Source organism: Oryza brachyantha, chromosome 10, assembly GCF_000231095.2.
Source record: "Oryza brachyantha chromosome 10, ObraRS2, whole genome shotgun sequence".
Taxonomy (NCBI): Eukaryota; Viridiplantae; Streptophyta; class Magnoliopsida; order Poales; family Poaceae; genus Oryza; species Oryza brachyantha.
The window spans coordinates 5753867-5779294 of NC_023172.2; the positions used below are offsets into that span (position 1 = coordinate 5753867).

Genomic DNA, 25428 nt, shown 5'->3' on the forward strand with positions numbered 1-25428 from the left:
ACTTGCTGAGATTATTCAATCTGACCCCTCGTTTCTCTCAGCCTAGGTTTGTCTTGATGTGTCAGTAAGCACGTGGGAAGGGTTGTAGCTACACCATATCCTCATCACATAATGAATTATGAAACTATTACTTGTTACTGATGTTAATTAAATGTTTAAACATCTATTTTATCTTGTCATTTATTATGGTTATTTACTTGTCAACGTGTCCTTTGTTGTTGACATGTGACACTTTCGCAATTATATATGATTTATCACTTTCTATCTATGTGAATACTTCCTTTTTTTGTCTTAAAATAGAGCATGCTAAAACTTATTTGTTTTGGCAATGAACATTGGTTGTTTAGTGGCATCTTAGGGTTGTTATGATACCTAAGGTTTTACTGTGCACCCCTATGCAAATGCAGATATGGCCTATAGATAGTATCATTGCCAACCACCCCTCTTAAATATTATGACAAAGGTAGAAAATAAATCTATGAACAATGATCTCTCAACGCCATGATCGAGAGTAACAAAAGTAGATTTATTACATTAGCTTCGCACCATCAATTTTGATCATTGGTATTTGTCCTTGGCATGCACACTGCCTGGACCTAACTCAGTTTTGTCTCTCAAATAAAGTAGTTAGTCCAGTGTTTGTCATTAATTACCAATAGGCCAAGATGCTTCAGCGCTTGTTATAATCTGCGAAGTGTGGTGGTCGGTGGCAGATTGACAAGCATGACTAGGGAAAAAGTGTGGTGCTTGGGGGTGGGATGGGTTTGTTATTAGTTCAGATTAGTTCGCCTGCGTCACTACAATTGGGCACGGTAGAATTGTCATAATCTGCGAAGTGTGGTGGTCGGTGGCAGATTGACAAGCATGACTAGGGAAAAAGTGAGGTGCTTGGGGGTGGGATGGGTTTGTTATCAGTTCAGATTAGTTCGCCTGTGTCGCTACAATTGGGCACAGTAGAATTGTACGATCGCCAAGTGGAATCTAGGTTAGTCTCTTTAAACAAACTCCAATCCCACCAATTCCTATATTCATGGAGCTCATCGACAAAAAAGGGCACAACTCATACACATATTCAACTTGACTTGATTGACATTTTTACACAGCAGTGGAGAATTAGCCAAAAGTTGTTTCATATAAAATCACACAAAACCATATATGGAATTACAAGTAATGTTTAAAAGAATTACTCTCCTGCTATGGGATATACCCTTATTTTCAAATATCTCATGTTATTATCCCCACCCTCATGTGACACTTGAGATTTGGCGATAAGATCAGCAATCTAGTGTTCATCAAGCACCGCTGGCTGCTCTCGTCCCCATCCCCGGCCATCCATTCCCGTGCTCTTAACCTATCCCCTTTCCTCGCACTCTTTGATATAATTTGGCAGAACCATCAGATCTTATTGTGCTCTAGTTCGATTTGCTGAGTAGGAATTCTAATTATAATTTTGAGTTGATATTTTTTACAAAGATTAAATTGAACTCCAAAGCTTTGGTTGACTGCTTTCTTTTTCCCTGCTGGTCCAGACAGCCAGCGACAAACTGTTTGCTTCCTTCATGTCGCAGTCAGCGTTTGTGAATCAGAAGTTCTCTCACGCCTCAACAGCGTTACACATGTCATCCATTCAAGATCTGCCAAATTTAGTTGACATTGCCAATTTACCCGCATGTCCACATATCCCTCATATGCTCTTGGTATACTACCTCCCTTTGCAACAGGGCTCATGTCAACCTTCCTTTGCGACCAACCAATGGTCGCTGCTACTCTGGGACATTCACACCCATGCATGCTGGACATGTGCTTCTCTCCATCTTACTCGTCCTCCTTGCTCTCTCCATCGTCACCCTTGTGGCGCACATGCCATTGCCACAATCGTTCTTCGCATCTCGACCACCACACTTGATTAAAAACACGGGTATTGATCTCACCGGTGCCGGTGATTGTGTTTACTCCAATGGTAGATGGGTGAGAGATGCCGCCGCCATGACAGCTTACCGAGAGGACTGTCCATTTGTTGACCCTGGCTTTCAGTGCATCACCAACGGCCGGAGCAACTCTTCTTTTCGCTACTGGCGATGGCAACCTGATCGCTGCCAACTCCCTAGGTAGGTAACCATCGCCAATGACATGTTTGATAATAGATGTACTAATTAGATCCATACCATATTCACCCTTTTGAAATATAAAATAGCAATTTAGCTAATTGCATACATGCCACCGCATACACACCAGAAATTGGATTCATGCCACTTTGTACACTTGAGATATGGTTTCTATTATTTTTTTACTATTGTATTTTTGTATGGATCAAAATAACCGTGTTTACTGTAACTCAAGCACCGTCTAATACAAAACCACATTTCCTCATGTTCGGATCCAATCAACATTTTAAATATGCATGCTTTATTACAAATTCAATCAAAATTTTAAATCTAGAAATGAAATGTAGGAAAAACAATCTACACATAGGAGAATAGGGGAACGTGTAAAAATGAGTGTTGTGTTCACAATCACCCCTGAGACGGCCACCCACTGGCAGCCGCCGATCGACCATCCCGGTCCCTCCCTCGCCTCGTCGTTTCAGAGGTCAGCGACTACAGGGCCACTGTTGGATCTGCTCGGGCCGCACCGAGCTCGCCGCCGTCGCTAGATCTGCTCTGGGCCTCTGGCCGCACGGAACATGCTTCCACCTCCAGGCGGCACGTTACTGCTGCTAGAGCCACTGTCCCCCGCCTCGTCACCACTGTCCCTAGAAGTTTCGGCCAAGCCCTGCCCTATCTGCAAGTGCTGCTGCTTCCTCTGCCGTCGGCGTCACAGCCGCTGCTTGCTCGGTTACTGTAGCATCGCTAATCCTAGGTGTGGCCATGTCATATCAGAAGAGCGGCTACTATTAGAAGAATCAAAACAAGAACTATTACTCCTAGGCCCTAACTAGCAGCAAAATTCGTTTTCTAGTTTCCTTGTTTGATTAAAAGCAATTTTAATTGGATTGACTGTCTAGATGCAGGGCCGGTCCAGAGGGTGGGACAGAGGGGTGGCTGCACCCGGCCCCCCAAATTTTCGGGCCCCCACCTAGGATTAGCGACAGTTGGCTGCATGACGATCGCTATTACTTATTCACATGTTTATTTAATTAATTCTGTTTTTTATAACGTATATATTTATATATATGAGTTCAACATCAGTATAATATCTTTTAAATTATAAGCCCATTCTTCCTATCATGTCATCAAGAAAAACTAGATAATTCTTTATGAGCGGAAAAAAAATTTAGATGTGATTGATATTGCTCGTTGTCAATCTTTTTGCATTTAGAAATATTAAAAAAATCAAACGCTCTACCAAGACTGCTAGTTTTCTTAAATAAATAGTAATTTTTGATACACTTTAAATATTAATCGGTATGTTAATATTATTACTTATATGATATATTTAGAGCTCCGTTTTTAGTTTCGCCCTGGCCCTGTCTGGATGCATCATCCAAAATTTCACATCTTCAGGCAAGTGAATGGATAGAAAGTGAATCTTACTTAACTAGGCCCTGTGCTTGCTCCGCCGCCAGCGCCACCCCTGCTAATTGTTCATCTGCCTTAACCGCCACCTGCATTCGTCGATACTGCTGTCGGTACGGTAAGGGCATGCAAGGGGGAGAGAGGAATAAGAAATTTTTCAGTAATAACCTTCTAGTACACTGCTACATGATCTAACAACCACAGTATAAACTCATCTATACCGTTAGATAAACTGCATTGGACGGCTAACATACACTTTAAGGTACACTAAAAAAATCCTTGATTAAAAGCAATTTTAATTGGATCGACTGTCTGGATGCACTATCCACAAATTCACATCTTCAGGCAAGTGAATCGATATACGGTGAATCTTAACTAGGCCCTGTGCTTGCTCCACCACCAGCGCCACCCCTCCTAATTGTTCATCTGCCTTCACCGCCACCTGCGTTCACCGATGCTGCTGTGGGTACTGTAAGGGCATGCAAGGGGAGAGAGGAATAAGAATTGGTGTACCTACGCTGATTTGGTTTCTATAGCCTATAACAAATAAAGCAGGGGCATTTAGATTCATACGAAAAAAGGGTAGCAAAAAGGGATTCAATACGTGTGAAGATGTACAAAGTGTGGCATGAATCCAATAAGGTGAACTATAATGGTATATATTTCAAATTATAGTGATTTATTTAATTGTCTGTTTCGACGACGGTGCACATTACATTCTTCTCAGTCTTCAGCTCCAAATGATATTTGAGTTAATTAGGTTCAATGCAACTGAGATGCTGGAGAGGAGCCGGAACGGGAGAATCGTGTACGCCGGCGACTCGATCGGCCGGAATCAGTGGGAGTCCATGGTGTGCATGCTCGCCGCCGCCGTGCCGGCCGGGAAGTCGAGAATATATGAGAAGTCCGGGAAACCCCTTAGCAAGCACAAGGGTTACCTCTCCATGGTCTTCGCAGACTACAACCTCTCCGTCGAATACTACCGTGCCCCTATGCTTGTCATGATCGACCGCCTCCCGGCGGGCAGCGGAGCCATCAAGGGGGCGGTCCGGCTGGACGTGCTGCCCCGGCACGCCGACCGCTGGGCCGGCGCTGACGTGCTCGTGTTCAACACGGGGCATTGGTGGAACGAGCACAAGACTACCAAATCGTAAGCTAAGGCTGTGATTATGTTGTTTAATTGATTTGTTATGACTGATCTAAGATTAATCTGAAACTACTGTGAAATGCAAGCTTGCAGGGGAAATTATTTCATGACTGGCACTCGGCTGAACATGACCATGGATATCAAGGAAGCATTCCGATTGGCGCTTGGGACAGTGACAGATTGGGGGACAACTAATGCACGGCTTCCTAACAGCTATCTTTTCTTCAGGAGTTATTCTCCTTCTCATTACAGGTAAGAATTATTTGTGAATATACACTGTTCAGTTTCTTAGAGTAAATTACACTACGTCATACAATTTTATTTGTGAAGTAGGTGCAACGTAGTATAAACTCGAAAATCATTCGTCCCAATAAACATGCCTACAAAACTTAGGTAAAATTGCAATTCGTAGCTCATCTTGCTAGTTTGGATGTCGATTAGAAGGCTACATGCAACTAAATAAATGGGTTATTTGCAAATAAACATTTCTCTTGTAATTTGCCGTTAGTTTGCATGCATAACGAGGCATGAGTCGTGTGATGCCTTAGTTCGCACGCACACAAGTTCGTATTCTAAAATGAGAATTTTGGTTCTCTTCTTCTCTGATGAAACATAAAAAATATTTGATTTTTTTAAAGTTATTCAATAATATAAATGATGAAATTAACTAATATAAAATTAAGAAACTACTCTACAAGGATGAGATGATCTGTAGAAACATTTTTGGAAAAAGAATACACCGTTTAAGATTTCTAAAAACGTGCGCATAAAAACTGAAAAATAATATAGCTAAAATAACATAGACTACGTTCGTAAATGATGGAAGCTATATCACCAATGTAATTGATACTCCATACAAAACATGACAACCTAGTAGACATAGGGTTCGTAATGGGCCCTTCGTATTAACCTACAAAACACAAGGGTTCGGTTTAAAAATGGATGGACTAAAATTTAATTGATTTTTAAGTTAAAAATATATAAAGGTTGAATAAAGTGTTAAAAGGACCCATCGATCATAACCCATTACCACGCTAAATACGCAATTAGACATCATTTGGTACAACAAATCTAGATAGACCCCTTGTTCAAACTAGTACAGTTAGATAGTGTCTAATCCTATATTATGTTATTATATTTTGAGTATACATTACAAAATTACAAACATCATTAGATCAAACTATCATAAAACTAGAAGTTTAAGGGTGCCTATCACAAAACTACAGATTTAACATCAAAATTTTTATAGCACTACCAATTTAAAGCATTGCATCTAAGAAACTATATCTTTAACATTAATTTCTAAGGATTTAATTACAGTTTGGTAACCTAAAAAGACAATACTTGTCATGGTTAATAGGACAACCACCGCCGATAGGTTAGCCGGACAAAGTCGGATGCTAGGCAAGAGTGCAATTTAGATCGGGGAGAAAGAACACATGGGGAAGGGGAATACACTAATATTGATTCATTGCTTAATTTCGAATGACGATACATCTGTTGTTACATAGAGATATAAAGGACTCTATCTAAACCTGACTCTCCAATCATCTAAGCTATACAGCATAACCAACCGACGGCGAGACATTTTCTTGACTGCTACTGAGATGCACTTGGGGCTAGATGCCCAAATTCTAATGGCACTACACCGCTCCTTGTAAGTAATTTGTCCTTTAGGTGCAACATGGATTTGAGACAGAGATAACTTCCTATAAACAAAATATAACATACCGCTTAAACGTTTTACATCCCGACATTCTGTATTATTATTTTCAACAAAAATAGATCTAAGATTATTTTGTGTAGCCACGCAGTCTTCTGAAATATTGTGGAACCCATCTAAAAAGCTTGGAGAGAAAGAACACGTGTGCACCATACTTTATGCCTGACAGGCAATCTGGCCCGTAAGCCGAAACAATTCCACGTCGTGCAAAGGCAAATGGAAGGACTGTTTGTCACGCCCAGAAATTTACACCAAATTTCTGAACAATAGCATGTATTAAATTTCGGTCCAGGAATCAGCCCGAGTACACACTATGACAAATTAATACACAGTTCCACGACTTATAAACAAATAAAAACAATTATCTATCGAAATACAGCGGAAAAGGAAAACAAGACTAGACCATCTAATCTTCAGCTTCAGCTGGCGATGACGGCTCCACACCACAGGCATTCTCAACGGCAGACTGAACCTCACTTCAACCTTGGGAACAACCTTCTGACTGGAACTCTGGCACTTGCTCTGGTGTGGGAAAAATTAAGCAAGGCTGAGTACAAACCACCGTACTCAACAAGTAACACCCAAGAGATGAGAATAATGAATGCAATAGGGTATCAAAGATAGGCTAAGGTTAAATTACACAAAGCTGCAGTAATTTAGCAAAACAGTAAATAAAATAGACTGAAATAAAAGTAAAGTAACATTTAAAATAATCATCCACTGTCCAACGTTACACCACGTTGCAACAGACCCAAACCACTGTCGAACGTTACACCACGTAGCGACAGGGTCAACCCTCTGCCCAACGTTAAACCACGTTGCGACAGACCCAAACCACTGCCAACGTTACACCACATTGCGCAGGGTCAAACCAGTTCCAAGATTAATAAAATTATTAAAGAGGTTCAACTAATCCCAGTGAGTCTGTCAGTTCGCCCAATAACCGCGGGCACGGCTATTCGAATAGTTTTACTCTGCAGAGGTGTACAACTTTACCCACAAGACATGGCTCCCAAGCATGTTACCATGCCCCAACGTATCACCACGATACCTCAGTACGGAAATCATGATAAGACCTTTCACCTAACCCTCCCTAGACAATCGTACCACACTTCAGGTTTCACCCCCTCCTTTACACCAAGTCGGGCAGTCCCCTCTTGTGCCTTGGTAGATCCGGAAGCAGCAGAGGCTTTCGTTACACCACGATTGCCCGTCCATACTCCATCACGCCTACCCTTGCCTGGGTACGTCGAATAGGGACAAGCTAGATTACGAGTCTCACCGTTGCCCATTCTGGCTTGTGGTTAGTACGTGTAAGACCTTCAGGGTTTTCTGAGAACCGGTCCTTAACTGCCATGGGCACGACTCTCAAAACCATGCACCCACAGCCCACCATAAGCAGTATTTTAGTTGTCATTAATCCTCAACGGGAAAATTAATAATGATTACAACCATTAAAGGTCTATCAAAGTTTAATCGATACTCAAATAAGAATTGGTGAGCTAGTTGAACTAAGCATGGCTAAGCATTGACTAACCCTAATTCTAGTCAAATTAACCCTGGGAAGACAATAATAATGAATGGGAATCAACGGATATATTGGTAAATGCCCAATAGATAAATAAAGTAAATACATTTGAATACAATGCATGTTTGAATGTAAAGCGAGGAATTTTATAAACATAGGTTCAATATGATCAAAGAAGGGTGCCACTTGCCTTGCTTAGACCCACGAGGAACTTCGGCGACGACTTTGAGAACAAACGGCGCTGCGACGGGGTCAAAACCTACGACAAACAAGACAAAACAAGCAAAACAGACTATAAAACTACTGAAACAGAGAAAGAAACTATTTTTAATAGATTCTTGGCATTTTTCTGGATTTAATGAAATTTGAATGGACCTAAACGGAGACTAGATGAATTACTTATGAATTTTAGAAGTTTTCTGGGTTTTTAGCTAAACAGAAAAGTCCTAAATCAATTATTGCGCAATTAATGGGGCTGCTGACGTCAGCGAGGAGAGAGGAAGGGAGTGCTGACATCCGGGTCCCACTGGACAGTGAGACAAGAGGAGGAGAGGGGCTGACAAGGGGGCCCAGGGGGAGAGAGAAAGAGGGAGATGGAGGGAGCTGATGGAGCGGGCCCCACCTGGCGGAGAGAGGTGGTGGCTGGTTAGTGGGCCCTGCCAGCCAGAGGGGAGGTAGAGCAGAGGAGAGGGGTGGAGAGCTCGGCCGACGGCGCGGGGAGTGGGCGGTGGTGGGCGGCAGCCGGCGTTGGCGGCAACGGGCCCCGGTGGCAGCGACTAGACGGCGACGGTGGCGCACGGTGGGCGGCGACCAGCGGGCGGCGGCGCACGGAGGGCGACGACTGATGGGCGGCGCGGAGGGGAGGACATCCGCCGACGGCGCGGGGCGGAGACATCGACGAGACGGCGAACGCGAGTGCACCCTGGCAACGGCGGGGTCGCGTCGGCGATGGTGAGGCGAGGGAGACGACACCGGGATGGACGGTGGTGACGGAGAGGGTAGTGACGGCGAAGGGACTGCGACAACAACAAGAGCGCGCACGCGCGTGGCGGCTGCGTCAGCTTGGCAGTGGTGCCCGCAGGGGCAGAAAGAGGGGAAAAGGATGGCGGTGGCTCACAGGCGACGAGAACGGCGACGACGAGTCGGTGGGATCCGGTGGCGGCGGAGGACGTTGGCCGACGACGAGCTGCGGGGCGCACTCGCGGTGGCACGAAGAAACAGAGGAAGGGAGGAGAGCGGGCTCACCGGGGTGGCGCGGCGACGATGGCCGATGCGACGAGATCGATCGGCGCTGGGCGACGGTGGCGCGGCAGACTCGGCGGCGGAGCAGCGTCGGCGGCGCGAGGGAGAGGGGAATTTAGAGGTGGCGGCTACCGCGTGTAGGGCGGGGAGGCGGTGACGGCGCATCGCGGCGACAGCGGCGTCGGCGGGGCGGCGCGCGCACGGAGGAAGAGCAGGGGGGATGTAGCAGGGCGGCGGTGCGGGAAAGCGGGGGCGGCAAAACAACGGCGTGACGGCGACGATGTTGGGCGGCGACCCGGCGGCGGCGGTGCGTGGCTCCTGGCGCTTGCCGACGGCACGGGGAGGTCTGCAGCGGCGGCGAAGAGGGAAGAAAGAGGGCGAGAGGAGAGGAGAGCTCACCAGCGGCGACGGAAGGCGACAGCACGTCGGCGAGGAAGAGGCGGAGGTGGAGACGCGGACGAGCGGCGACTTGCGACGTTTGGTGGCGAGATCGACCGACGGCGTCGAGACGATGGGCACGGCGGCGGGAGGGACGAAGGGGCGGCGACGACGCTCAGGTGCACACCGGCAGCGACAGAGGCCGGCGGGAGATCAGAGAGGTAGGGGCGGCGGTGGTGACGCGGGTGGGCGGCGACGTCCGACGGCCGACGAGGAGATCGGCGGCTGGCGGCGACGGAGGGAAGCTTCGGGCGGAAAGGGGAGAAGTGGCGGCGGGGCGGCGGCGCGGGGATTTTATAGGTGGCGGTGCCGGCTAGGGCGGAGCGGCCGGTGGAGACCGAGTCGACGACGCGGCGAACTCGGCGGCGGGAGTTGCGGCGGCGGGGGTTGCGGCGGGGCAGCGGCGCGGAGAAGTCGGGGTGGGGCGGACTCGGCTGGCGCGGCGCTGCGCGGGCGCGGGCGCTGGCGAAACCTGGTCGCTGACAGGTGGGCCCCACCTGTCAGTGGCGTGAGGGGAGGAGGGAGGCGGCGCGGACTCGCGGGCGCGGGCGCGGCGAGTTGGGCCGGAGCAGCGGCCCAGGCGGGGCGCGCGCGGGCGGAGGAGGCCGGAGCCGGTCGGCTGGGCTGGCCGAGAGGAAGTGGGCCGGCTCGGCCGGGCCGGCCCGGGAAGGAAGAAAAGAAAAGAAAAAAAGAAAAAAAAGAGGGAGGCAAATTGGACTTCGGCCCAATTTGAGAAGGAAGGGAAAAGGAAAGGAAAAAGGAGGGAAAAAGGAAAACCCCACTTTTGCCGAGTTTTAAATTAATTTGTTTGGCCAAATTTTATACTTCTGCAATTTGAATTTAAATCCGGTTAATTGATTTGGAACCCCGATTTAATTGAATTAATTCCTTTTAGAGGGATTCTTCCTGAGTTAATTAAGCCAATTGTTATTTACGGATTTCTTTTTACGGTTTAGGCTTAGGACGAAACTCCGGGCGTGACACTGTTGTGCTGCCATTTTAGGCCCATCCAGCTAGCCCATTATCCAGAAGCATGATCCACGCCCCTATTTCCCTAACAGACAGCCCACAGAGGCATGATCCACCAGACCAGCAAGCTGAAGTCTAGACAAGATGGACTACGTACCTGCCTATTCTCCGGATTTCCTAGCGTTGGCCGGGTTGCCACCAGAAACCGCATCCCTTCCGCCGCTTCGCTCTATGCGGAGCGAGCAAATTCAGCATGCGAATTCACCGCTGCTGTTGTCGGCAAGGTGGGTCCTCACTCTTGAGGGGCCGGTGCAAAAATAAATATAGAGAAATAATATTTAATAAAGATATACATATATATATGAATTATTTATAAATATTTACATTATATTTAGAAATAATATTTATATAAAAACATTGTATAATTTACCTAAAAAATTAGGCAGGGTCCTATGATTTGGGTGCTCAGAATGGCCGCATTGCCCGACCCTCCTAGGGCCGGCCCTGGTTGTCGTAAGAACAAACAACCGCAATTGCCGCTCCCCGCGATTGAGCCGCTTTCCATGGATCCTAGAAGCAACCTCATGTTGGATTCTTCTTATCATAACAGAAATCTCCATGAACTCTTCTCGCATCATCTTGCTTAGGTGTCATTGTTGGCATGCTAGGAAGACGTGGGCACATGGAGCACACGAATGACAACAACGGCGATCTTTTTTGGCACAACCCACCCTACCCAATGGGTGGTCCACCCCTACATGCTGGCATGCTCGAGGATATCAATGAATTGTTGTCGCTGGTAGACTAGTATGGGACTTCTGCCTACTGACACTAACATGCTGAGGAAGTGGTGTAGGGCCCCAAGGTCCTCCATGGAGAACTCGACTGCAGAGTGGAGATGGTCCATTGGAGTAGCTTGGCTAAGGAGACCATGATAACAATGTCGTCCACATAGAGGAGCAAGTAAAGGCGAAGGATGAACTAGGATGTGTCAGACTTGGGCTCGGTGAAGCTAACGAATAACATGAAGGTGGCGTACTAACTTTACCATGCACGAGATGCTAGCTTTGAGCCCATACAAGGACTTTTTGAGGTAGGATACAAGTTAGAACCGGCTTTAACATGCTCAGGGCACGACGAGTCAATAACAGGGGAGACACCAAGGTGTGAAGGTGGCACCATGATGCTGGGAATATGGCGAGCAGGGATGCCAAGGGACAATTGTCATCGGGCCAATGGCATGGGGGTGCGGTCGTAGGGAGGCCGGTCTAGACGAGCCAATTGGGAAGACATGGTGCTGGGAGGCACATGCGGAAAGGTCGGTCTAGCCGAACAGGTTGGGGTGGGCGGCCCAATTGGGGCTCTTGGCATAGGAGAGGCCATCCATGGCAAAAGCGAGGCCGGCCTAGTGGAGGCAGCCAGGGAGAGCGGTCCAGCGAGTGACGACTGCTCGAGCATAGCGAGGGGTGTTGATGTCGGCCCAGCCGAGGGCAAGTCGCCTGGCTGGAGGTAGTCCAAGGTGGGCTCTAGGAGGGAGCCGACGGATTATTGTGTGAGGCGTCAATGGGAGCTTGCATGGGTGCAGAGAAGTAGCAAGGGCGGTGGTGGGGAGTAGGCGGATCGTCATGGTGGTGATTGATGGGCGACATAGAGGGTGCACGCACAAGGGCGCACAAGTGGTGGATCGGGGGCTCATACCATATCAGTCGGATTGAATCAACATGATAATGTATTGATCATTACATATGTAGCCGTCATCCTTTCCATAACCACTCAACTGATTTATAGAGACATATCGGGAGCATAAGGGCATATTCAACAGTAGAGCCCATTCTCTCAAAACAAACAGTAGAGCCCATTGTGGGCACTATCTCAAGCCACGTCAGTAACAAGAGTCTATTTTAAAATGATACATATAAAGGTAGAGTCAGGTATGGTCTCTTTATTAATGCAATAAAATAGTTTTTATTAAGCTAGTTCCTTTTTATACATTCTCATGCAAGAAAGTTTCCTTTAATAAAGGCTAAGAGTTGACTCTAAGTCATTGTCATACATGATAACGTCTTTTCTCTCCCCTTCTCTCTCTTTCCTCCATGTCACCAAATTTACTTACGTGGCGATTGAGAGAGTCAGCTAATAGGCACCTTTATACATGCCCTAAGGAAGGAGAATGCCACCCTTATTGTACCTATGTCTCCCCATATATGGTCTCACTACCACGGACTGGAGTGGCATTATTAGCATGGTAGCTACTGGCTGGATAGGAGGCTTCCCTATCTTCTATAGTAGGGGAGATGGACCATGGTGCACAATCGGTGTCGTCAAATGTGGTTTGTGGTTCATACCTCTCCATGGGAAGGCCACTTGTAGGCCATTGAGTGATGACGTAATGGCAGGCATCGTCATCCCCATGCCTACCGCTGCCTCCTCGATATGTTTATCCTCTATGGGTATCCTCCACTATCATAGAAATTGTCACCACTTGGTGTTGTTCTAGCTAGACCATTGACAAACAATGTTGAACCAGCCTCCTGACACCCAATCACAAGTGGGTGAATCATGTTCTCTAGTTTCGCCTCCAAAAGATCTAGCTTTCCCAAGTTGGTTGGGATGGCCGCTATCTTCTTGCTAATACCGTTCTCAGTTCTCAATTCCCGTTGCCTGTTGGCACGGCCACATAGAGCTTTGATACCGTTGTAATGACTTAAGACTATCGCAAGTTAGCCACCTCTGTAAGGATAGCTAGATAGAGTCACATCGTACGGAACATGGGAATTTAGATTAGGGAGAAATAGCATATAGGAAGGGGATTAGAGCATATCAAAGAGATATCTAAAATTGATCCCTAAAATAAATTATGGGAATTAGGCTAGAAAACATATGTACAACAATTTGCAAGTCTATTTACAATATGTATATATGCCTAAAATCAGCTTTATCATATCCAGATTTGGTGCAAACATATGTGTTCCCAAAATAGCATATTTACTTTTGGGTTTCTTTTGGAGGGTGTAAACTTTATGCACAATATCCTTTTTGGATGGACCCATTGTAGAGTTTTGGGGAGTAAAGTACCGATATTTTCATTGAGATGCTCTTCAATTAATATTGATCTAGCTTATAATGATACACCCCTTGTCATATTGAGGTATGCCCTCTTTATAAACTTCACTGTCTAACTAACTAAGCTATTATATCGCAACGAACTCATAATGTTAAACCTGACTCTCTAAGAATGGTTAAACTCTAAAACCTTTCATGGATAGCTTCAGCACTAAACCTTAAGTGTGTAATTTCTTTGAGAAATTTAGTCTTAACTAAATCTATAGTTTTGTTATAAAAAAATATGAAACCTGTAGTTTTAAGATAATTTGGTTAAAGTAGGTGCAGTTTTGTAAAATTTACTCTTGTATTTTAGGACGGATGGAGTCAGCATTTATTACTTTCTCGATTTTATACTATATAATGTTTCCATCATCAATAATATTAGTGATCGATGAAGTACGTTCCTATTAATTAATCGTCGTGCAATTGCATGTTTATAGATTCTGTACAGAGGTCACTTTACATTAGTACTAAAAGTAATTAAGGTTAAAAATAGCAGCAATGGCACGTGGAACACAAATGGCTCGTGTGCTGACCAGCGAGATCCAGTGACCATCATCGACCAATTCAACGAGGAGTACCCGTGGATCAACGCCATGATTTCGAATGCCGTCGATGGCATGAGAAGGCAGCGAGGAATGAGAGCCCAGTTCTTGAACATAACATACATGACCGAACTGAGGAGGGATGGCCACCCATCCCGGCACCGGGAACCTGGTACGCCGTTGGACGCGCCGGAGGACTGCAGCCATTGGTGTCTGCCGGGCGTGCCCGACACATGGAATGAGATCTTGTATGCACAACTCATGTCAATGGGATATGATACGAGGACAAAATAGAGGAGGTCAACTTCTAAACTTTAATTCTAGAAGTAGCTACGGTATGATCATTTGTAAGACAATACAAAGTTTACAGGCTCTGCGCTAGCTAGCTGTAGGTGTAGAAAGGTTGATCGTTTGAAGCTAAGACATACTACCTCCGTCCCTAAATGTTTGACGCTGTTAATTTTTTTACACATGTTTGACCGTTCATTTTATTTAATTTTTTTTAAATATGTAAAGCTATATATACACATAAAAGTATATCTAATAATAAATAAAATGATATAAAAATAATTAATAATTATATAAATTTTTTGAATAAGATGAATAGTCAAACGTGTATTAAAAAATCAATAGCCATAAACATTTAGGGACGGAGGGAGTATAAAATAGTGAAAGAATTGAATCCCGATTGAGCTAAGTAAGTCACAAGTTGGTCACCATCGTATACATGCATGCAGCAAGCAGTATAAATCATTGGATAGGGAGCTAGCTAGTTTGTCTACGTCAGACGATCTCGTTGAAATTCCTAAAAAAAATTTAAATAATGGATGAATAACATCCGGCCATGACTTTAAAGATGATATAAGAAGTTGCAACCTGTTAACGCCAGATTTTGGCAAATCACCGTTATTGATTGAAACATGGTTAAAAGCCAAATCGGATAAGAACGATTGGATTGGCTGGAGACAGGAAGCTGGATGCAAAGAGATTGCAGCCATTAGAGTTCGAATTGGACAAGGATGGGAGTCAGATTGGGCCCAAAGTTTGGAGGAAGATCCGGTGCTTAACTATGAGTCTGTGTAAATTAATTAGGATTTATCTTGAAGTTTGTTTAGGATTCTGTTATGTAATTAGAGTCCGAATAATGTAAAGTTAGGTAGTAGTGGATTCTTATGTGATTAGTTATTTCCCGGGGCTATAAATATAGGTTCTCGGGGTCCTTGTAAATTATCTCTAGATCAATCTAACTTGGCGTACCACCTCAAATCTTTGACTTGCTTGAGCTTTCAGCGCGGGGTTTGTCAGCTTCGCAATGTAAGTTCCAGTTCGTCAAAACCCGTCGATCAACTAAGACAGAACTGTCTCGGTTAAGTCCGATCTTCTGCTCGGTTGATCAGCGGGCTGAGTTTTACTATTACTTTAATCTGTTTTAGCTTAAGGTAGTGGTAGTTCTCGATCTGGTCCTCGCGAGTTCTTCTGTCTGATCTGCTCACATGAGTCTTGCTGACCCGATTCTGTCTTGGTTCGGTCCGATCAATTGGGTTTGCCCGGTTGATGTTATTGGGTTCGATTGGGGGTTTGCGAGAGCTTATTGCCAGAGTTCTAGCCGGCATTATGTCAAGTAGTCTATTGAGTGGTTTGTTAGCCTTATTGATCTTCATAGTCCTATGGTTATATCGTGTTAGACTGCATACTGTCTCGGTTAGGTCTGATCTATGGATGTCTGGTGTGATCTGTCCATAGAAATATGTCCGATCGGCTGGGTTTAATGGATCGGTCGATGGATTACGCTGTTTTGCTATCTCGTTACTCGCATGCTACAATATTCACCTGATGCTATGCGTGGTTATGCTTAGATCTATACTGTCTCGATTGGGTTCGATCTTCTAGATCTAGTATAAGCATGCGTGTCATTGGTTGTTATTGTTTTATGTTGATGATTAGTATAGCGTTGCAGTATACGTATATTTTCACATTTAGTTCTGTATCGGCTGGTGAATTCACGTGTTCGATCGGCGAATTAATCTTAACACTGTCTTGGTTAGGTCCGATCTTTTAAGATTAATCGGCTGCTTGGCCTATTTAGTGTTTATCCTGCTTCTGATTCAGCTGATTGGGCATGTTTTCTAATTGTTATCATAAAATTCCTGTAAAGTCGATCGTCTAGTCTATCGGCTAGGGTCGTGGAGCGATATCGGCTATCTGGCCGATAGCGGTTTCGGGGTTAACTATTTTCCATGTTATATCTTGTCAGTTACAGGATCAAACTGACTGGCACGCCCAGTATTTCTAAGAATTAGGTCCTGCACTGGAGTGGCCTAAGATTGATTCCCAGGCCTACGTGTGTGACCGTTGATTGTTATTTTCAGCGTCAACACAACCAAAGGTCATGATTATTAATAGGACAACCTACAAAAAGTAGCAACCTGAGTTCATAACGATGGAAAGAATAACAAATTGTTAACGCTAGATTTTGGCAAAACAACGTTATTGATTGAAACATGGTTAAGGACCGAATCGGATAGGGAAGCTTGGATCGGCTGGAAACAGGAAGCTGGATGCAAAGAGGTTGCAGCCGATAGAGTTCGAATCGGACAAGAGTAAGAGTCTGGTTGGGCCCAAGACTTGGAGATAGATTCGGTGTTTAACCATGAGTCCGTGTAGTTTAATTAGGTTTTATTCCGGAGTTTGTTTAGGATTCTGTTGTTTCATTATAGTCCAAATGATGTAAAGTTAGGTAATAGCGGATTCTTGTCCGGTTAGTTATTTCCCGGGACTATAAATAGAAGTGCACAGGGTTTTTGTAAGATATCGCTCGATCAATTCAACTTGCCGCATCACCTCAAACCTTCAACTTGCTTGAGCTTTCAGCGCGGGCTTTGTCAGCTTCGCAATGTAATTTTGACTTTGTCAAAACCCGTCGATCAATTAAGAAAGAACTGTCTCGGATTTATCAGATCTTCTGTCTAGTTGATCGGTGGGCTGAGTTCTATAATTACTTTAATCTGTTTTGGTTTGAGGTAATGGTAGTTCTCGATCAAGTTCTCGTAAGTTCTTCTGTCTAATCTGCTCGCGTGAGCCTTACTGATCTAATTCTGTTTCGGTTCGATCCGATCAATTAGGTTTGCTTGGTTCATGTTATCAGATTGGATTGAGGGTTTGCGAGGGCCTACTGCTGGAGTTCTAGCCAACGTTATCTTGAGTAGTTCCTTGATCGGTTTATTAATCTTGCTGGTCTTCATGTTTCTGTGGTTATATCATGCCGGGTAGCATACTGTCTCGGTTAGGTCTAATCTATGTATTTGGTGCAATCTGTCTATGGAGATTTATCCGATCGGTTGAGTTTAATAGATTAGTTGGTGAATTACGCTGCTTTGTTATCTTATTATTCATGTGTTATAATATTTATCTGACGTCATGCGTGGTTATACTTAGATTTGTACTGTCTCGATTAGGTTCGATCTTCTAGATCTGGTATGGGCATACATGTCATTGGTTGATATTATTTTATGCGAGTAATTAGTGTAGCATTCCAGTTTACTATATAAATTCCATGTTTAGTCTTACATCGGCTAACAATTTAGCGGATGATAAATGTTGGAGTAGTCCGGTCGGCCGATTAATCTTAAGACTGTCTCGGTTGAGTCCTATCTTTTAAGATTAGCTCGCTGGTTGACTTATCTTCTATTTATCCTGCTTGTGACTTAGCCGATTAGGCATATTCATAATTAATATCATAAAATTCCTGTAAATCCGATCGTCTAGTATATCGGCTAGGGTCCTAGGAAGGTATTGGCTATCCAGCTGATAGCAATTTCGGGGTTAATTGTTTTCCATGATTATCTTGTCAGTTACAGGATCAAACTGACTGGCACGCCCAGTATTTCTAAGAATTAGGTCCTGCACTGGAATGGTTTAAGATTGATTCCCAGGCCTACGTGTGTGACTGTTGATTGTCATTTTCAGCGTCAACACAAATTAACCAAACAAACAGCATTTCGATATGAGGTACATTATTGATAGGACAACCTATTAATAAAATTTCATCTCAAATCTGATGAAAATTTGCATGGCTAAAGTATTTGAACATCTGCATGCACCAAGAGAATATGTTTCTTGAATTCTTGTTGTCATCATGTCGTTCTAGCATGACCCAAAACCAATGGGTTCATATGAAGATTAGCTAAAAATATGATTACTTCTGGCTTTATCAAAAACTATATCATTTGTTGTGTTTCACAAAGAATCTAAAATAAAGCAGATATTCCCACTAACATAATTATTTTGATTCCAAATAATCCCCACACAACCAATTCCCAAACATATTCGAAATACTTAAGAAATGGCCTTAATTTAAAGGGAAAATTGCAAGGATGCCATTATAATTTTGCAAAATTGAAAATATGCCATCCTGACCCACATGTCATTGACTCATGCGGGCCCCATATGTCATTGAAATACGAATGGCATATCTCTAATTTTGCAAAATTATAATGACACGTTTGCAAATTAATTTAAAAGAGATATGAAAAATTATCCAAACGAAATTAGAAAAAAGACAATCAAAGAAAAGTTGGATATATTCTCGTGCATACAAAAACAATACTTTAAACTCCCATTCCAATTCATATTTGCTAAATTATCTTTAGTTAAAGAACTCTTCAAATAAGTACCAAAAAACATTTTAATTTTGAGGGGCTTCAATTTCCAAATCAACTTGTTACACTCTATGCGACCATTATTGAACATACATAAAATTGACCATTTTTATAAAGATTCCATCTAAAAATACCCTCATCATTAGTTGGGCTCACGTGTACAATCTTAGCAAACATGTTATGCCATAAAGTAAGATTATGACACACACTAGCATGGGATAGGTCATCTATATCGGGCAGACAGCCACATCAGTGTCGGGAAGGGCCCTCGTCAGTACACAGAGGTCACATATGTGACAAGTGTTGATTAAATGGGCTAGGCCTAAATTAAGTTTAATTAAAATATCATTAACCCACAATGAATGGTAGAGACGATAATACCACCTTGGAGAATTGATGTGGAGAATCTCAACTTAAATAGAGAGTTAGTGGAGAGTCTTTGTTGACTGGTTGAAATGGTAGGAAGACCGTCACACGCGCGCCGCCGAGCTGAGCCTGCCGGTCTAGTCCGGTCCGTCGGCTCGGCCAGCCATAGTGCCCGCCGCCTTCCTTTTGCAACAGCTAGGATTTAAGGAAAGGATATTCGAATCATGTGATTGTCTCCCGTAATGTCCGCAGCAATAATTACACGATCTGATTGCGCGGGAATCACGTAACGGAATCAAGGGGACGCGGGATCGGTTTCCATATTCTCTTCTTCTTCCTCCCAAGGCCACTAGAGAACACAACTCCATTCTTTTGCTCCTCCATAGTTCACAAGTTCTTGCGCTGTTCTTTGTATTTTTCCTGGTCCTGTTCACTTGCGCGCACGAGTGTTCGGGACGAGCAAGACCTTCAGAACATCGCTCGCTAGAGTACCTACATGGGGTAGGCAGGTGCTAAGGACTTTGAGGAGTGCACTCGCACAGCTAGTCGCTGCACATCCTCGTCATGTCTTCCTACGGCGACGGCAATGGTGGCGCGCACAGCGAGGACGATGACGACGGCGCGCACAACCACGGTGACGGTGCGGACAACAACAGCAACAGGAACGGAAACAACATTGACGCAAGCAGTACTGCCTCAAACACCAGTGGAGGACCATTTTCAGGGTATACTGTCGCTCTCTTGTTCTTTGTATTCTTAGAATCAACATGCCTATTAGCAATGGTGTCATTGCTACATGATGATCATCTGATGGTTTATGCTTATTATATGTTAAGCACGCTGCTAGTTTCTCTATTACTGTTCATTAGATTATTTCCCACGGATGTCATGGATGTTGTCTTATTATTTTGGATTAAAATATGCCGAAATGTGACCATATTTCCAACAATCCAAAAACCTTATAGGTCCTTTTTGTAGTTGGTTTTGCTGCTGCATTAAAACCGCATGCTTTTGATGGTTCAAACTATAAGAGATGGAAGGCATGTGCACTGTTGTGGTTGACAGTCATGCAATGCTTCTTTGTCTCACGGGGAAAACTGACCGAAAGGCCTCTCACACCTGAGGAGCAGGCCAAATTTGAGTCGGTGGATTGCCTGTTTTGTGGGCCACTGATTAGTGTGTTGGCTAACAACATAGTGGACGTGTATACGCACATGCCTTCAGGGAAGGAGATGTGGGATGCACATGAGGCCAAGTTCATGGTTTCCAATGCTAGCGGCGAGCTGTATATCATGGAGCATTTCTATGATTACAAAATGGTCTATGACCGTTCTGTAGTAGAACAAGCTCATCAGATTCAGATACTAGCAAAGGAACTTGAGAACAACCGTTGTGAGTTGCCTGACAAGTTTGTGGCTGATGGCATTATTGCCAAAGTACCACCTTCTTGGTCGGATTTTGCTACTTCTCTAAAACACAAGAGACAGGAGTCTAGTGTTAGTGATCGCATTGGCTCTTTGGGCGTTGAGGAGAAGGCAAGGGCAAAGGACAGCATAGACAAAAAGGTAGAGGGAGGTTCTGTCACACCCAGAAATTTCTCACACGAATTTCTGAACTTAATTGTGTATTAAAATACCTGTCAAGGACCAGCCAGGGTACACAAAAATACAATGTTGATTACATAACCATCGTTCTTAGAAACAACTGAAAATAACACTTATTCTAACAAGAAATACAACGGAAAGATAACGTAGACCAGCTCCAGCGGGTACAACTCTAGTCCACACGCAATGCTTTGATGACGGAACAGCTTACTCCTGAGAGTCACCTCCATCGGACTCAACTTCTAACTCTGAAGGGGAAAATTGAGCAAGGCTGAGTACAAACCACCGTACTCAACAAGTAGCATGGAAAATTGGGGGTAATAAATGGTGCATAAGGATCAACAAGGATAGGCTAGGGTTAGTTGCAATAAAGCAGCATTTAAGAAAATAACAGACATTAAACTGAATAAAGGTAATTAAGTAAAAGAGTAAATAAATAAATAACAGTTGTAAAATACCACAACACTGTCCAACGTTACACCACGTTGCGACAGACCCAACCACTACTCAACGCTTCACCACCTTGCAGTAGTCCCAAGTGAAAGCCCGTTTACCCAAGTCATTAAAGGTTCAATAATCACCGTGAAGCTGGGAGTCCACCCGTAACCGTGGGCACGGCTATTCAAATAGACTATACTCTGATCAGAGGTGTAGTACTATACCCACAAGACACGACTCCACTGCACTTGAACGTGCGCTGACACACCACCATGGTATACCGAAAAGGAGACCGTGATAGGACCCATCACATAACACTCCCTATTTAATCGCGCAGCACTTCAGGTTTCACCCCTCCTTTACACCAAGTCAGGCAGTCCCCTCTTGTGCCTTGGTAGATCCAGAAGAAGCAGAGGCTTTTGTTACACCACGATTACCCGTCCATACTCCATCACACCTACCCTTGCCTTGGTATGTCAAATAGTTCGAAGCCATGCTTCAAATCCCACCTTACCCATTTCGGCATGTGGTTAGCACTAGATTACTTCCAGGGGAACCGGTCCTTAATTGCCATGGATGTGACTCTCAAAACCTTGCACTCACAGCCCACCATTAGCAATATTTTAGTTGGCATCAACCCGAACCGGGTAATGAATCATTATTAACAGCTATACAGTACTAAACATGATCTACTTGTTCTAAGCATGGCTAAGCATTAACCTAGGCCTAACTCTAATCAAGTTACCCCTGGTATAGCATGAATAAAGTTGGATAAACAACGGCATAGCAATAGTAGGTCACCCGTAAAATAAATACAATAGATACTTTGATTAAAACAATGCATATTTGAATAAATAAAGCGAGGAATTTGCAATAATCGGTTCAATATGATCAAAGATGAGTGCCACTTGCCTTGCTCTGGTCCTTAGGGAACTTCGGCGGGGTCCGAATCTAAGCGACACAGCACAAAAATAAATAAAACAAGCACAAACTCTACTGAAACAGTAAAAGAAAGTATTTTTAATGGTTTCTTGACAATTTTATGAATTTAATGAAATTTTAATGGACTTAAACGGAGACCCGATGAATTAGTTATGAATTTTAGAAGTTTTCCGGGTTTTTTAACTAAACAGAAAAGTCCTAAATTACTTATTGCGTAATTAACTGAGGCGATGACTTCAGCGAGGAGAGAGGAGGGGTGGCACCGACAGGTGGGGGCCACCTGTCGGTGGGAGAGAGGGGAGGTGGGTGGATGACAGATGGGGCCCGGGGAGAGAGGAGAGGGAAGGTGGCCGGTGGGCGGCTGCCAGGTGGGGCCATGGGGAGACGAGGGAGAGAGGGAGGCCGACGGGTGGGTCCTGTCGGTCAGAGAGAGAGAACAGGGGAGCAGGGAGGGAGGCGCTCGGCCGGCGGCGGGCGACGACGGCTGGAGGCAGCGGTAGCACACGACGACGGCGCACGGCACGACGACGACGACCGGCGACCAGCGATGGCGACGGTGCATGGCGCACGACCGGGACGGCGGCGAACGCGGCACACAATGGCGGCGTGACGGGGATGCCAGCGACGGCGCACGGGAACAGGAGGCGATCGCGCGGGGAGGCGGGCACGTCACCACGTCGGCGTGGCGGCGACGACATCAGGCGGCGGTCCACCGGCGACGACCGGCGGCCCATGGCGCCCAGCGTCCGCACACGGGCCGGCGGCAGCTGAAGAAGAATAAGGAGGACGGAGAGGGGTGGGGAGCACTCACCGGCGGTGGTAGAGGTGGTGGCGAGTCGGCGAGGAGGCGGGACGGGTGACGGTGAGCGGAGGGGTGACGACGATGACCAGAGTACGGACGGCGACGTACGGGCGGCGAGGGTGGGTGCGGTGGCGAAGGGGAGGAAGAGGAGGCGAGGGCGCTGGGGGTGCCCACCGGCAGCGGCGAAGCTGGCGGAGGGCCGGCAAGGTCAAGGCGGAGGTGGTGATGCGGCTAGGCGGCGACGACCGGCGACCGGCGGTGAGATCGATTGCGGCGGCGTGGCTTGGTCGTGGTGGAGGCTTGGGTGTGTGGTAGAAAGGCAGCGGCTGCGCGCGGGATAGGGGAACTTATAGGGGGAGGTAGCGCCGGCAAGGGCGGACGCTGGTTAGGGACCGAGTCGGCCCCGGTGACGGATCCGGCGGCGACTGTTGCGGGCACGGCGGTTGCGGCAGCGGGCGGTGTCCGGCTCGGACTCGGCCTCGGCCGGTGCGGGCGAGGCAGGCCGGACTTCACAGGCACGGCACGGGTGAAGCTGGGCCGGGGCGAGGTGGACGAGCTGGGCCGGCGGCCTAGGCAGGAAGCGGAGGACGCGCGGAGAGAGGCCGGCTTAGCTGGGCCGGCCGAGAGGAGGAAGGAGGCTAGGCTGGCTCGGCTGGGCCGGCCCGGGAGGAGGGGAGGGAGAGGAAGGAGGAGAAAAGAAGGAAAGAAGAAAAAGAAAGGGAGGGAAATTGGACTTCGGCCCAATTTGAGAAGGAAGGGAAAAAGAATGAAAAAGGAGGAGGAAAAGGAAAGCCCACTTTTGCCGAATTTAAATTAAATTTTTGGACAAAATTTTATACTCTTCAATTTGAGTTTAACTCCTGTTAATGATTTGCGAGCTTCGATTTAATTAAATTAATTCCTTTAGAGGGATTTTTCCTGAGTTAAATAAGTCAATTATTATTTACGAATTTCTTTTTACGAATTATGCTTAGGATAAAACTCCAGGTTTGATAGGTTCTAGCGCCAATTTGGTGTAAAAGAAGAACTCTCATGCATTCAACAACAACAAGAAGAAAGTCAAGCCTAAAGTTAAACCAAATCCTACTACTGCCTTTAAGAAGAAATGAAAGGAAAAGGCCAAGTGTGACTGCTTTGTATGCGGTAAACCTGGGCATTGGGCCAAGAATTGTCCTGATCGCAAGGACAAGAAGGCTCCCAATATGGTCATTAGCGAGGGCAGAGGAACATCGGGGTATGGTAATCTTTTACCTACTATTTTCTCTGTTTTTCATTCGCCTGATTGGTGGATTGATACTGGTGCTAATATAAATGTGTGTGATGACATTTCTCTATTTTCTTCTTAACAGGTCGGGAGAGGTTTCTCCTTGTTAATGGGAAATGGGTCACTTGCGGCTTTTCATGGTGTTGGTACGATCGATCTGAAGTTTACTTCGGGAAAGACCGTGCAATTCAAGAACATCCAGCATGTCCCTTCAATAAAGAAGAATCTAGTTAGTGGCTCTCTACTGTGTAGAGATGGTTTTAGACTTGTGTTTGAGTCCAATAAATGTGTTGTTTCAAGGTATGGAACTTTTATTGGTAAAGGCTATGACAGCAGAGGCTTGTTCCGCTTCTCTTTGGATGATATGTGTAACAATAAAGTTGTGAAACATATTTGTGAGAATTATGAGTCTATTGTATGGCATTCATGACTCTGTCATGTGAATTTTGGTTTTGTAATGTGCTTTGCCAACATGAGTTTAATTCCAAAATTCACTTTAGCCAAAGGTTCTAAGTGTCATACTTGTGTTCAGTCGAAACAACCTCGCAAGCCTCACAAGGCAGCAAAGGCGAGGAATTTGGTACCTCTAGAACTTGTTCATTCAGATTTGTGTGAGATGAACAATGTATTGACTAAAGGTGGAAAGAAATACTTCATGACACTAATAGATGATTGCACTATTTTTTGCTATGTGCATTTGTTAAAATAAAAAGATGAAGCATTGCACTACTTTAAGATTTATAAGGCTGAGGTAGAAAACCAACTTGAAAGAAAAATTAAACGGTTGAGGTCTGAGAGGGGTGGAAAGTATTTTTCTAATGAGTTTGCATTCTTTTTCGAAGAGCTTGGAATTATTCATGAGAGGACGCCTCCCTATTCACCCCAGTCAAACGAGGTAGCCAAAAGAAAGAATCACACTCTAACTAAGATGGTGAATTCCATGTTAGATACCATGGGACTATCTAAAGAATGGTGGGGTGAGGCAATTTTGACTGCTTATCATGTCCTGAATAAAATTCCCGTGAAGCATAAGGAAGTAACACCATTCGAGGAATGGGAAAGTAAGAAGTTAAATATCTCTTACCTATGCACATGTGGCTATTTGGCAAAGGTGAATGTACCTATAGTCAAAAAGCAAAAAC

The 25428-nt window shown here is 45.1% G+C and overlaps 1 protein-coding gene across 6 annotated transcripts; it reads left to right on the forward strand.

The window, feature by feature from the left end:
- The first annotated feature begins 1733 nt into the window (after window positions 1-1733).
- LOC102719706 (protein trichome birefringence-like 8) lies at window positions 1734-24621 on the forward strand. 6 transcript variants are annotated; one of them, XM_015841729.1, is made up of 4 exons: window positions 1734-2108; window positions 4276-4665; window positions 4756-4914; window positions 24372-24621. In XM_015841729.1, exons 1-4 carry the CDS (start codon window positions 1786-1788, stop codon window positions 24394-24396), a joined length of 897 nt encoding a protein of 298 aa, XP_015697215.1. In that variant the 5' UTR covers window positions 1734-1785; the 3' UTR covers window positions 24397-24621. The 6 variants fall into 6 exon arrangements, with proteins under 6 accessions (XP_015697215.1, XP_015697214.1, XP_015697213.1 ...); XM_015841728.1 differs by lacking the exon at window positions 24372-24621 and adding an exon at window positions 14108-14691; XM_015841727.1 differs by lacking the exon at window positions 24372-24621 and adding an exon at window positions 14153-14691.
- Window positions 24622-25428: the final 807 nt, after the last annotated feature.